General features: G+C 37.6%; 1 protein-coding gene across 7 annotated transcripts in view; it reads right to left on the reverse strand.

The window, feature by feature from the left end:
- Positions 1–14,335, reverse strand: part of SDCCAG8 (SHH signaling and ciliogenesis regulator SDCCAG8) — a 112,285-nt gene that overhangs the window by 58,846 nt on the left and 39,104 nt on the right. For all 7 annotated transcript variants that reach the window (XM_050315196.1, XM_050315195.1, XM_050315194.1 and 4 more), the window contains exon 13: positions 13,466–13,608. In XM_050315196.1, the coding sequence (XP_050171153.1) occupies positions 13,466–13,608 (143 nt within the window). The remainder of the gene's footprint in view (positions 1–13,465; positions 13,609–14,335) is intronic.

Consider the following 14,335-nt stretch of genomic DNA (forward strand, 5'->3'; position numbering starts at 1 on the left):
TACATGTCGGTTTTAAGCGTAGCTATGATGCAAAATTACTACTTTCCAAACCTTCTAGATTAACAGAGCTCTAGAATGTGTGCCTTGCTCATATGTTTGGATCAATTCCATAAGAAGGCTCATGACCACAAGAGCTCCCTTTCTCTTAAGTCAGGCTTCTATCAACCTTTTGTTTAGCATGGCTGGTTTTGGTTATCTTCCTTTGTAAGGCCTATGAATTTTCATCTAATAGGTCCTTGTTAATACATATGGTTGCCGTGAACAAGGACATAGCTGGACAGCGTTTGGTGGTTTGCTCTTATAAAACACACCGTTGGTTTTTTTCTGCCATCTGAATTTTTGTAATAAAGGTTTTGATTTTTTTCTGTGCATACGTAAATCTGCCCTAGACCGGATTTTACAGCTCTTGGTGCTTTTACAGGGCAGAAGGCATGAAACAAATGTTCTTATGTAAAAAAACCAAATAAAAAAAGAAGCACACGTGCATGCTTGTGCAAGAATTATATAGAAATACCTTTTAAAAGCATCATGATCAGGTCATTTCTTTAAACCTCTCCAAGGAGCTGAAAACTTGCCCTTCCTGTATCCCATTGAGGGAATTACCCACTGAGTTGCTCTTTTTGTCTGTTTCTGAGAGCTGACTGGATGCTGATTCTGGAGCAGGCTGCCAGGTCTTCTCAGCAGAAAGCTCAAGTTTCTGGAAACTGCCCCAGCCAGCACACTGTGTTTGGTGAGCTTCAGTAAAATCTATATTCACATGGTCAAATTTTCTTGAAAAGACCTATCTATTAATTGGTAGAACTGAAGGGCTACATCATTGCTCAGGACACATGTGAGTCTATTCATGAGAACTTAGGGTATTTAAAAATAATCTTAGTTATTGTTTTTTACAACAGCTGAGAAATACAAAGTTCCCTAAAATAATGAAATGTCAGAGCTTTCTCCTCAAAACCACGAGGAGTTGAAGCTACTACAAGCAACTAGAAAAGTTATCTAAAGACCTCCTTAAATATGGATCTGGAAAGTTCTCTATTTAGAATGCAGTTACATCATTGGAACTGTCTTAAAAGTTTTACATATATTTACACTTTATATAGTAATGAGGTCTACAGAAACAATAAAACACTAAGTCTAAAATTTCCACTTTGCCCTTTAAGCCCTACTGAGGTATCAGAAGATATTATACATTAATAGCTGCACATGAAAAAAATTCCTACTCTATTTTTTAGCACTTACCATACTTCAAAACTACTTACAAAATATCTCCACTAACTGGAGATAGTAATGGTTTTTCATGAGAAAAATGAAAAGCTGTAGGGGCATAGGAACAGAGAGCCACACAGTGTCACTCCTATGAAAGTTTACGTGAAATAAAGAATCTTGAATATAGCGAACTTCAGCATATATGTGACTGATGACATATTCCATCTCTACTTCTATCTACCGGAACAGTTAACAAAATGAAAGGACTGGATTTCTTACTTTAAATTCAGCATAGAAGAAAGAATTTGCAAACACCTAGCCTATAGCGCGATTTTACTCTTTTGCCGTTATGCCTTCAAGATATATACAAAAACCTACTAGTTCCTCAATGTAGACAATAACTTGTTTTCAATCTGAATAGTTCTCTGTCTCCCAAATCACTGCCAAATATCATCAACTGCCCTCTATTTCATTGTTAGAAAAGAGAAGAGTGTCTCTAGCAGTAATTAACATCTCATATTAGGTCAAATATACTGACTTGGAATCAAAATCTGATTTTTCTGGCACATCTATAAGCCTTGCCAGCAAGATACATACCTTGTAAGTAAACACCAATCCTCCCGTGACTATTACCATCAGATTGTGAAATATTTGGCTGATAAGTCCCTATAGAAACAGACAATTAAATACAGAGTACAAGTTGCATGCAATATAAGATGATGTGATTTTTTTTGAAGCCTTAGTATGTAGCCCTAGCACTTCACAGTACTGCACACCTTTCTCTGGAATATTCTTTCTTTGTTCCACAAGCCCCTTTTACAAATTGCTATATGTTGAAATAACTGCTTAACAAAGAACATTTTTACAAGCATGTACTCTGTATACACAAACTTATTTAAATCATTTTCAATGTATTTCAAATAAAGGAACAATTTTCTTGACTTGTTGTGATTCTTGAATTTGGCACCAGCGGACTCTTATAATGCAGCTTCAGGACACATTTACGCCAGTCTAAGGCAATACTGTCAGTGTAAGAGGTGTAGTCCTTCTTTCATCCTCTTACAATTAGCACTCACACAACTTATTCTTCAAGAAATTATTCTTTTTCAACCTGATTAACTCCCTGAACAATCTGATCTCACAGGTGTCTTCCTTCCAGTGTCAGCAGAAGCAAGGGCCTGGCAATATGAGGGCAGACATAGTCAAATATTAGCACTCTAGGGATTTGCCTTTTCAGCAACAGCATAGACTTAGACCAGCTTCAAACAACTGTGACTCTGTACTTGAAGGCTCAGCTTGTAAATACAGTAAATCCAACCATCAGGCTCCTACCACTGAATCAAAAAATGATGCAGCTAAATGATGCAGAGACCTGATCTGCTATGAACTCACTCTGCCAATTTAAATTTGTTCAAAAACCCAATGTTTTTGGTACGTTAACTTTGTACCAGCAAGCTTTATGCTGAATCAGGTCTCATCTGTCCTTCCCGCAGCTGGCATAAAGTCAGCATAAACACTGCATTGCATGCTCTAGCTAATTCAAAAGGAAAGTGACTGTGTTCTCACACCTGATCTGGATCAGATCAGCACAGCTGAATGATCCAGTAGATCACAGATGCACCACGAATGACTGCTGAACAGTTACCTGCATTTTTCATGGACACTAGGTTTGCACATGCAACCTCCAGTTAAGCTGCCATAGGCCTCATAAGTGGAAGTTGCTATTGCTCCCCAACTATTGCTGAAGTTGAGAAGTTGAGGGATGTTTTTTATTCCCTCCAAAGGACCAAGCCTCACAAGAACAGCTTAGGAAGAAGCAGAACCATTTGACAGAACAAAGCATTCTTCAGGATGACAATTTGAAAGACAGTATTTCATTTTCAGGGAATTTGATCTAGGGTGAGCTAGACTTCTACCCCATCCTACAGCAAGATACCACATTTTCCAGCAAACTGACAGACTTACGACCAAAAGCAAAACAAAGATGAAAAATACTATGCTAACATTACATCGCACTTTACTGTTGTTGATTTTCTCTAGATGTTACAGAAACATTCCAGTGAAAGGCACGTTTATCTGTCCGCTTATCACAGGAGCTAGATACAAACAGGTGAGTTAAAAAATAAAAATCCAGCCCTACATGCCTTTTATTCATTTGGTCAACTGTGGCATCATTTTTGTATTATCCTGATTGTAACTGCACATTATTATTAGAAATAATGGACAGGCAATATAACAGTTGAGGGTTTTGGTGGTGCTTTGTTTTGGGGTTTTTTTGGACAGGTTATAAATCCCTCTTCTTTATGCTGTCAAGAGTAAGGGAGAAACATATTTCAATAGCAACTTTAAAATGAAACTCACAAATTACTACCATTATGTTAAGTGCTAGATATCCCACTGTGCAGTTTTGCTTTGTGAATTTTTACCTTCTTCCATGCACACTTTTAGCCACTGATCGCACAGCCTTTCAGTGTTTTCTGCCTTTTCCTTTAAATAAACTGGCTCTGGCTCCTTCCATCTGGTTCCCCTTCCGTCAGCAACCCTGCACCTGTTCACACCTCCTCTCCTGTTGGATTCCACTGAACATTTCCTCCTCTGCCAGGGCTATTCTGGCACTCGCAACCTTTCTGTCATTCAATCCATCTGTCAGAAGTGAACTTTGTTTACCGCAAGCTTCTGCTTTCTTCTTCAAGAAGCAAAGCCCCTCAAGGTCATTGTCAAATGAACTGTCGGTGTAGATTTAAATCCACTCCTGCTAACCAGCAGCAGATGAAGTTCTTTACAGTCCTGTAATTGTGAAGATCAGTTTGGGGTATAGGAGAAATAATACAGAAGCAAAAGAATAGCTTTTAATCATTATTTGTTAACTCCAACAGCTAATGTGTTTTTCTTCACATACGTATATCTATTCCTTCTTGCTAAGACTAGCAGTATCTGAGAAAGACTTTGCAGAGCTATGCAAAGAAGTGGAAAAATATTACAAATAAAATAAATGAAAGCTTTTGACTTGTTTTAACACCACTGAATAAAAAATACAAAGAGAAAATGGGAACAGCTGAATGAATGAGTTTACAGTAAAACCTTAAAGGGGCCAACAGCATTCCCTGCGAATTATTTAATTTTCAATATTTTTTTTACCTTACCTATTGATGTTTCAAATGCAACACTATTAAGGGAAAAATTTCTTAATATTTTTTCTTGTTTTCAAGCCTTGTAAAACACACAGATGTAACTCTTTGTTAGAATACTGCTTTCCACACTGAGGCAAATTGTAAAGATTCTTTGTCAGGACTGAGACTAAATTCATATTGTCAATAGGATACACCATTATTAGCAGTTTCTGGAATACACTCTGACAACCAAAAGTTACTGAATTATTAACTAACCTCCTTGAGAGTTTCATTCTTCAAAAATAAGAAATATCTTTCAATTTCACTGCTTACCTCAGGTATACTTTAAAAAAAGATAATCTTTCACCAAGACTAAATATAGTACCAAAAAATAAAATACATATTCTAAGTTTTGTAAGCAATTATAGTGAACCACCCATTTTATTACCATTTCATGAAAAAGGAATTTAAAGTAAAGCTTTCTGGGATCAAATCCAGGAGGTAATCCAATCTCATTAGCAGAAATGCATTTATACTTACGTTAGGTCTGAATTTGTCTCTAATGAAAATTAGATTGACAAATATCGCACAAGTTTAGTTGAATAATAACTTAATACTGATACATCCCTTATATGGGGCATTTGCAAGGGAATATTTTATGATGCTATGATCTTCTTCCCCAGGAATCTATATGAACAAATGCAGGTGAACAAATGCAGTGGAAACAGAAGAGGAACCCTAGTAGAAAAAGAATACACTTCATTCTCCAGTTTGATTTAAGCCCTGTAGAAGGCAACTGACCAACAAGGAGAAGCTAATGAAGAACACTTTTTCCTGTTTCTACAAAAACGCAGCTTGATACTGAAACCACCAAGAACACAGGGTCAACCTACAGCAGCACGCTATTAACCTTGCCATGCTGCCGGCACAGCCAGGGGAAGGAGTTCAGCCCTGTTAAGCAGCCGAGAGCAGAGGCTGTGCTCATCTGCTCACCCAGGAGAGGCATCTCCCAGCTCACACTCTTTCCTGACCAATCACTGGCACAAGGGTGTGGAGCAAGGGGGCAAGGAGAGCAGCCAGGCAGCCAAAGATGATGTGTTCAGGTGATTTTTTTTTTTTTTCCATTCCTCCATCCACCAGCTACCTTCTCTAGAGGTGACAACCCACAGGCTGATGCTCTTCAAAGTCAAGTTGGACAAAGTCTTCAGTTGAGGACCTATTGGGTTCTCTGTCGGATTTTTTTCTAGGCAAGAATTTCAAGAACAGAATCTTGCACAGAAAAAAAAATACCAACAAATGAACAACCACTGTGACTGCACAAAATAAACAACTTCGAATATACTTCTGAAAGCACAAGACAGCTTTTAAAATTGTTTAAGTGAACAAATACCAAGCACAGGCAGAAAAAGTACATTTAAGCTTATTGTAAAAACAAGCTTTCAAATGTACTTGAGAGAAAAGCCTCAGAACAACTCAAAAATAAAGATAAAAATCAGAACCATTTTTCCAGTAGCAAATTCAGCAAAAAAAATCCAGCAGCCGTGAATACATGTATCTGAGACTTTTATGGTTCAAAAAAATAAATCATTATCCTGTTGTCATTAGTCACACAAATAAAAAACCTAATTTGAATGAGATCAAAGTAAATATTTGATACACACTCATAAACTTATTACTGTTAGTGCTGAATAATAACTGCTCAAAACAAAGACCTTTCAAAGATGTTTGTTTCCTACAGCAGTTAGTCTCTTCTGTATTTCATCTGAATTCACTACTCGCTCCAAAGTGCTTTAAGTACTGTCACTGCTCCTGAACCACAGTCTACATGCAGCAGCAATTTGGCTGCCTCAACAACCTGATGCAATCATTAGAGAAATTCGATGTGACCAGTTGCAGTTTAAATGCCGTGAAGAAAAATTTAGATGAATCTAAGACTAAAATTTGGAAATGTATTAGCGCCTTTTCCTTGAGAAACTTGTATTGTAGGACAATAAATAAAACTGTCAACCATGTTAAAACTCTTTAAAAATGAAAAGAAGGTGATTTATAAATACATTCATATTCAAAATTAATATATGATTCTGGATCTGTCCTTTACCCCTTTTACTTACATTTTCTTTCTTTCCCCTACAAAATTCATCATTGGTTTTTATATGTCTGTACAATAACTTAAATATGTTTAAAATATTAAATAGAAAGATATTTAAATAATTGTGTGTTATCTTGACACAAAGTGTATCAGCTTCGAAAATTTTACAACACACTGCCAGAAGACGACAGAACCAATTTATTTCAAATCACTCAGTATCAGTCTTCATAAAGCAGCATATGGTCTTATCATGGCAGGTAAAATATTTTACCTTCTATAATAACGCAGAGTAACTAATTTATCTACATGCTGTATAATCAGATAAACAATTTCAGCTGCACTATGAAAACCTGTAGGCAAGGGAGAAATTTATCCCCCTATACATTCATATGATTGTTAACAATACAGGCTATTCTTTTTCCCACCTCCTTCTTCAATTACCTTAAAGCAAGACCTCCTTTTCAGTAGTGGAAATATTTGCAGTTTTTACAGCTGCAGGACAAAGAACTGAGAATTTTCACAGAGTTTCTCAGGTGAAAAAAAAACCTCTGCAAGATTCTATTGCAAGTAAGGCGCAGTGAATGACAACTTTCAAAGCTACCACAATCATTTACTAATGTGCTGCTATACCAAATAAGTCTAATTTTTTTTGACAGCACCAAATTAGATTTATTGCAGAAACTGCTGCATAAATAGCATATGGCTATGTTATACCACCTATTTCAAATCCCTGTAATGTTTCCTCCCCTCCCTGCTCAAAATGAGTAATTGAGCCAAGCTATAAACCTTCTACAGACAAGGTATATACAAGTTCAAAAAGCAGATGCAGGACATATAGCTTTCTTTGTTGAAATTGTCTAAAAAAGTATCACATATCCAGATCAAACAAAACTGAGTAGTAATAGGTCAGGTCTCCCTTGCTACACTTCAGAATTTTATTTCCCCCTTTCCTTGATAAAATTTTGTTTTCATTTCTCTTTCAAGCTGACAGTCATCAACAGAGGGCATGACCTTGTAATCCTCTCACACATGACTACCTCTTACTTGCACAAGAAATCCTATTGATCTTTACTTCTTACGTGAGTCAAATTATTCATGTGACTCAAGATCAGAAGGTTTGGACCTCCATTCATTTCTCACAAGCTCTCATTTATGAGGAGGAAAGTGCCTCCTCCGAGCAAAAATAAAACATCAGAAAACTGGTTCCATTCATTGGAGGGGCACAGCCCTGTGGGAAGGTGCTGACCTGCAGCTCTCCCTCCCACCTTTCAACAGGAGCAAAGTTTCCTTATCGGTTTGCTCGATCAGTCCTGGACCCATACACTTTTGCATATCTGTCAATTGTCAACTTCTACGTTCACTGTACTGCTACAATAAAATACAAACCCACGTAACCTTATTACACAACAGGTCCGAGAGCAAAGACACTTATTTTTGAGACAGGAGGGGCGCGATACCCCAAGGTGGGACGCGCTCGAGGCCCTGGAGGCCGCAGAGGGAGCCTGGTGCCAGCGTGTGCCCCCATTCCCTGGCACGGGGCGATGCCCACCGCCCGCCTCCAAAGTTTGTGCGGTTGCGGCAGAGAAAAGACGTTGCAAGGTCTTCTCTCCGGCCGGCGGGCACACCACTGCACACATCGAGGAAGGCTGCGGCTACCCCGCCGCTCGCCTCTCGGTGGTCAGTCCTCCCAGCTGCCCTATCCGTTACTGTCTGATTAGCTCTGCGAAGGAGCCCCTCCCCGGCCAGCTTTCCCCGCCATCTGTTCCACACGCGATGGCTGCCGCCCAGCAGCCTCGCGCTGCCCTCCTACCTGGCACCCGGCTCCCGGCCTTACCCCAAAGTGCTAACACAGGTTCTCGCTGCTGGCAGAGTCAGGATTTCATTACTACTACTTTGACAAGTGCAGGGTTGTTTGTAATTTCTCTTTTATCCTGATTTTGATTGTACAACCACCTCCCACTGATTCAGTTTGCTTCAGTTTTGTTGCTCACAGATTTTACTCTCCACATTAATCTCCCTCTGGCATGTTACTGCATCTGTTCCCTTTTTTATTATTAATTTTCAAATTCCCACCATTTTTGACAAAAAGGAGGTAATCTACACTCTGCTTCTGCCCATTTCATTTTCTTTAATTTGGAAGATAAGTATGAAAGCGTGCCAAAGAAGTTAATTCTCCGTTAACAGTTTATTTTCTGGCACCCCGATGCCTTTGTATATGAAAAACAGATAGAAATAAATGTTGACTGAATCACAACAACATAGTCGCAACCATCCCTAAATTTAATGAAAAGTAAACATATGAAGCATAATCTAAAAAGTTTATTAGTTGTCAGAGTTGCTTCACGTTATCACCCCTCCCTGAATTCTAAAATAACGGTTCTGAACAAGACGAGCAGAATATAAAAAAATTAGAAATCAATCACTGCTTACACCCCTATTTATGCTTCTCCCCCAACCCCCCCAATTCAAGTGTTATTTGTCCTTTCATCAGTTAGTCTGGAAATGTAAAGCATATCTCTGTTATTTAATATTAGTAAAAGCATTTCTTTAGAACTCCTTCCCAGCACAGACGATGGACTCTGACATGCTGAAATTGGTGGGAAAAGCACCGCAGTAAGTATGCTGCTAACTGATAGATACTGCTAGGAAAAAAACAATAAATACTAAGTAGTGTGCAACTCCCTAGAAGGCTATGTATAACCACCTACAAGTCATTTTACAATTTTATCATTTAATAGTATAGTTTAAATAGGGAAATCAATGTACGAGGCATGCTGCATTTCTAACAAGAAACACTGATGACAACATACAGCTCAACACCAAAGCTTCAGAGATTGTGCTAATGCCATATTAAGCTGGAAGGGTATGTGCTTGATTTATTTTGCATGTAATAGAAGCTAGCCTTAATGGAGTCATTGAAACTAGCAAGAAGGACCAATGCACAGTAGGATGGTTATAGCACTGCTTAAACCTAATTGCCACTTTCTTAGATCTGATGCTTTCTAGAGATTGTATCATCGTCAAAAAGAGGGGAGAAAAGGAATATCACATAATGGGGAAAAAACAATAATCAAGAAACTCAACACCCAATGACTCACTGTAATACAGACTTTAGTCCTTCAAAAGAATGACACAGGGATTTAGGGCACCTTGGTGGGTCACCTGAACCTGAAAGCATTTAGTAATTTTTCCTCACCTAGAAGCTGACCTTCAATAGTGCTTATAATGATTCATATAAGCAAACAAGAATAATAAAAAATTAAACTAAACTAAATCTGCTTCAGTTCTACTCCATTTTATTTGCCAGCAAATTTTAGATGACATTTCAATCTAAAGTATCTCGAGCCATCTACCTACCTCCATACCTGAGAAAACGTACGATGGTACAGAAAAAGATTCAATTTTGAAATTCAACGATTCCCTCGCTTCTTAAGATTTACTTAACTTCTTTGGCATATGTAAACAGGAACTACATCTGACTGTAACTAAAACAAAGAATAACTTCAGATATGGCTGAAAAAGAAAGAGGAAAGTTTTTCAATGATGATTCTGTTACACAAAAATAGTTAAAAATTTTATTAAGTTAGATGGCACGCTAAGATCTGGACAAGTTTTTAACATCGTGTATCTTTTATATGATCTTTTCCATGAGCATATTGACATGATTTTTAATGACTATTCCTTCATCAACTAAGAACAAGATTTGTATGTTTTCTACTCTCTGAAGAATGGATTCAGGTAAGATTCATTAGCAAGACCTAACCTTGCCAAAGTAATGGCAATTTAACATTGATTTCAGAACTAGTTTCATAAGATTCTCCTACTACAGTAACTCTAATACAAATAAACATAAAGCTGAAACTAGGGCAAAAAAAATCCAAGAACACTTTAAACAATCATGGTCAGCCTCATAGCATGGTGATATCTGCAAAGTTACATGACTGACAAGCCAAACTGCACAGTAAAAATTCTGTATTTTCCCATTCTTTTGAAGATATACAAATTAGAATTACTAACTAGATTTAATAGCAGAAAATGCATGTTAATAGCAAGGATTTCTAAGCAACATATTGCTCCAGGAAGAAAGGTGACAGGAAAAGGCAATTTTAAACTCTGTGGCAATGGTTTAGAATATCTAATTGTAACCTTTTTTTCTTCATTTTTAACAAGTACATTTTGTTAACTTAGAAGCTGTTTAGTTGGTAATCAATCAACAATGTCTGAAAACTAGGATGCAGCAAAGAAGTGGGACTCATGGGGAAGAGTGTTGCTCTGCAGAGCACTTTCTTTTTCTCATTAAGAGACAGACTGCATGTTTTTTTCTCTTTTAATCCATTCATATACGTTTATCATCTCATTTTTGTACATTAAAATCCAAAGTTCTTGTATTCATTTTATTATCCTATTTATTTGCAATATCCAAACATAGAATCAGTGGATTAGTGAAGAACTTTTCTCCTTAGTAATATACTAATTCATACAAAATAAAGAATTATTTCTGTATCTCCTCAGCTACCTCTAGTTTCTGCCAGAACAGCACAGACAGGTCATGCAAGGCAACAGAAAAACCATCCGCAACGGTGTAACAGCAGTCCCTCAAATCCAGCGCTGTGAGAAGACTTGGAGCGGACCAGCTGGTCCTCTCCTGAAAAGAAGAGAATCAGGAAGACAAGGCCAAGGCCAGAATACCCAAGAGATGCACTAAATCAGTGCAATTTCTGCAGCAACCTCCCACTGGCAGGACTCTAGAGCTTAAAATCTGTTTTCCTTGGCAAGTGCCACAGTGAATGGGTCTATAACCCCCCAAGGATTGCTATTACCCCTACCCTTCAAGTGAGTATTTTCACTGACACTCTTGCCATTTGAGATGAAGGGAATAAATGAAAGAAGGCAAACCACAAGGAAATAAAAGTCACATTCAAAAACTATGGATGTACCAATCCATGAAAAACATACTAAGTTCAAAAAGGCAAAACTGATACAACTAGAAGCATGTAACTTTTATACCTTCACTAAGAGAGATAATCAGTTCTGCCAGGAAGTGATCTAAGAGGAAGAAATGAGTACAGGCTAAGGCCAAGTTTCATTTGAGTAGGGGATGTTTTCCTCTGCGACTCAGGGAAAACAGGCAACTCTGCAAGAACACCCCTAACACCGCCCTACCAATCTCAGTACAAGGGGGAAACATGTAACAGTCCAGGAACAATGAATCACTCATCTCTTTTGCTCCCTCCTTCACCCTTGACAGCAACATCACCTAATGTGTTCCTGTAAAGCAGACAGACAGTCCAAATATACAGAGGACACAAAAATCTACAACATATTACAGAATTTGGGGAATGTCAAGGAGAAAGATTTGAACCTATTTCCCATGCCTCAGCATATACCCTTTTCCAACATGTCAGCATAGAAAACATTTCAATACTTACAAGCAGAAACCATAACGTGAACACAAAGTATTAAAAAAAAACCCCAAAACCCAAGAGATCAGCACCTTGCAGAAGAACGTCTGCACTAGGTCAAAGAAGCCGTGGCAGTTCAGCATCTGTCTTAAAAGGCAGGCGTCTGTGAAATTGTACAAGAACGGGGCCAGCACAGAGCATTACTTGCCCAAAATGCTATTCCCAGCATCCAGTGATTTGGATCTCAGAAACTTTCTGAGTTAGAAACCATAAAAGCTAGCTAAATCATCTGTATGCTAGGTATTCAGCTTTAATTACCTTGCTATGTAAAAGTAGGCAACAGTCCTCATTTTTACATTTTAAGTACTTTCACAAAAAAATAAAAAATTATAAATTCGCTACTCAGTTTTCCCCCAAGATATCCAGAGCTGTATTGCATATAATCAGCTTTTTGCTAAAAGGAGCATGGTAAGCCATTTGGTTAACTATCACAACAAATCATTATTAATAAAGTTCTGCTAAATCCAAACTTTAGATATCTTAACAACTCACCCAAAACTTTTTTCAAGTTCATTAACCTCTAGCATATTTTTTTCTCTAAATACAGGCTGTTAGAGTGGTACTTTCTTCCATCTGTTAAACAACCGTGCTCTGAATTACAGAGGAATTTAGCTGAATAAAAAAAAATTATTCATTGAATTCAATAGTTTAGACAAGGCTCTATTTTATTTCCATTTACTCAATGGTAAAATTCTCACAAAGCCCAAAATGTACAAGAGTTGGATAAACACACAGACTTCTGTTAAGTGATAAAAATCTGAGCTTTTTTTTCCCCCCTTGAAAAATTTAAGCTAACTTAACTTTTTTCTTTAAGGACTGAGCAAAAGCTGCCAGATTTGTTTCTGGATGCTCACTCCTGGGGAGAGCAGGGTGGCAGAACAAAACACTAACCACACACACAACCAAAAGTCTGCAAACTGTCAGACAATAGCATTTTCTGAGGCAAAAGGAAACAATTCTGCAGTTACCAAAACTCAAGCTGCAAGGAACAATTGGCATGTCAACCTTCTGGAGTTTTCTAGAAATGTGTAATGAGTAGTACATTAAATAAAATTGGGAACTATACCCAAGGATGGAATAAATTCATCACACATTGCATTGTACTATATCTTCACTGAGGAAGTGACTTAAACACCCTCCTCACTTACTTGAGCTTACCTCCTACAGACATGATTATGATCATTTATATGTTCCTGGTCATTCTGCTGCAGAAATTTCAGGTTATGAATCTGAGAACTCTTATTCTTAAAAGGTGCTGCTGTAGACTAGTCTTAAACATTTCAAATATCTTTGTCCTACACAGCAACAAGAAGAAGAATGCTTCCATAGTGTCTCCTGCTCTTCTTCCTGCCCAGAAGCATGCCACCTCATCAGCAGGGTTGAACACTGCCTTTTCTACTACACTAGCAATTGACTTCTATATAATTCATCACTCACTTTGTAGTTCATAACTCACTTATTCCAACCTCCGCTTCTAACTTGAGTGAGGGCTGCCCATGCAGACAATGACTACAAGGATCTACAACAACTGTGGGGAAGCCTGTGGCAAAAAATTAGCAGAATGAAATTGGTACTACAGCATGTAATAGGATAAGGGGTACCTGGTGAGGTGCAGTTGGTGTTCAGATTTACTCAGCAGTTCTGCCAGTTTTAGGCACTCCTCTCTGGCTCCTGTCACATCCTGCTGGGCTTGTTCCAAACGCTGTTTGCTTCCATTCAGTTCTAATCCCAGTTTTTCTATTTTCTTAGAAAATTATAGAACCAAAAAAGAATATTTAAGAAATGAATAGAGATACACTTGAAGACAAAAAAATGTGATCAGAGCACCTGAGAAACAATGCACACTTCTGTTTTAGAACAAAAGTAGTTAGTTGATAAAACCTGCAAAATTAGCAAATTAAAGTATTTGAAATTACATTCTTATGAAAAGCCAAAATGCATATCATGTTTAAATACACTAATACACAAGCAGTGCCATTGTCTTCACGTGGTTTAAGAGTTACAGGAATTTAAACATTTTCTGATTTTCTCATGTGAATGCTTCCATATTTGTGTCCTGAATTCACTGCATTAGAAAGCCATAAAGGCAGTGGAACAGTGGCCATCCTCAGAAGCTGACTGACATAGGATAACTCTTGTGGTCAATTATTTTTCTTTTTTTAATGTCTATCACATAAGCAATGACAAGAGGGCAGTTAGCTTTGTTATCTAACATTACAAATGATAATAAAGGTAATTTTGTGATTGTACCATTATTGAAAAGAAGTAATTTATGACATATCTGAACTCTAATCCCACCAGTTGCTGTTAATCCCATTGTTTTAGTAACATTAGTTCTTATATGTCAACATAGTAACTAAAGTTGATGAGTCAATTTATTTTACAAGTCTAATTTGCATGACCATCATCTTTGATTTCAGCAAAGCATAATAGACTTACAATATCTCAGAATATATAGATGAATATAGATA

Source organism: Myiozetetes cayanensis, unplaced genomic scaffold (genome assembly GCF_022539395.1).
Source record: "Myiozetetes cayanensis isolate MyiCay16 unplaced genomic scaffold, myiCay2020 scf2-11, whole genome shotgun sequence".
Lineage (NCBI taxonomy): Eukaryota > Metazoa > Chordata > Aves > Passeriformes > Tyrannidae > Myiozetetes > Myiozetetes cayanensis.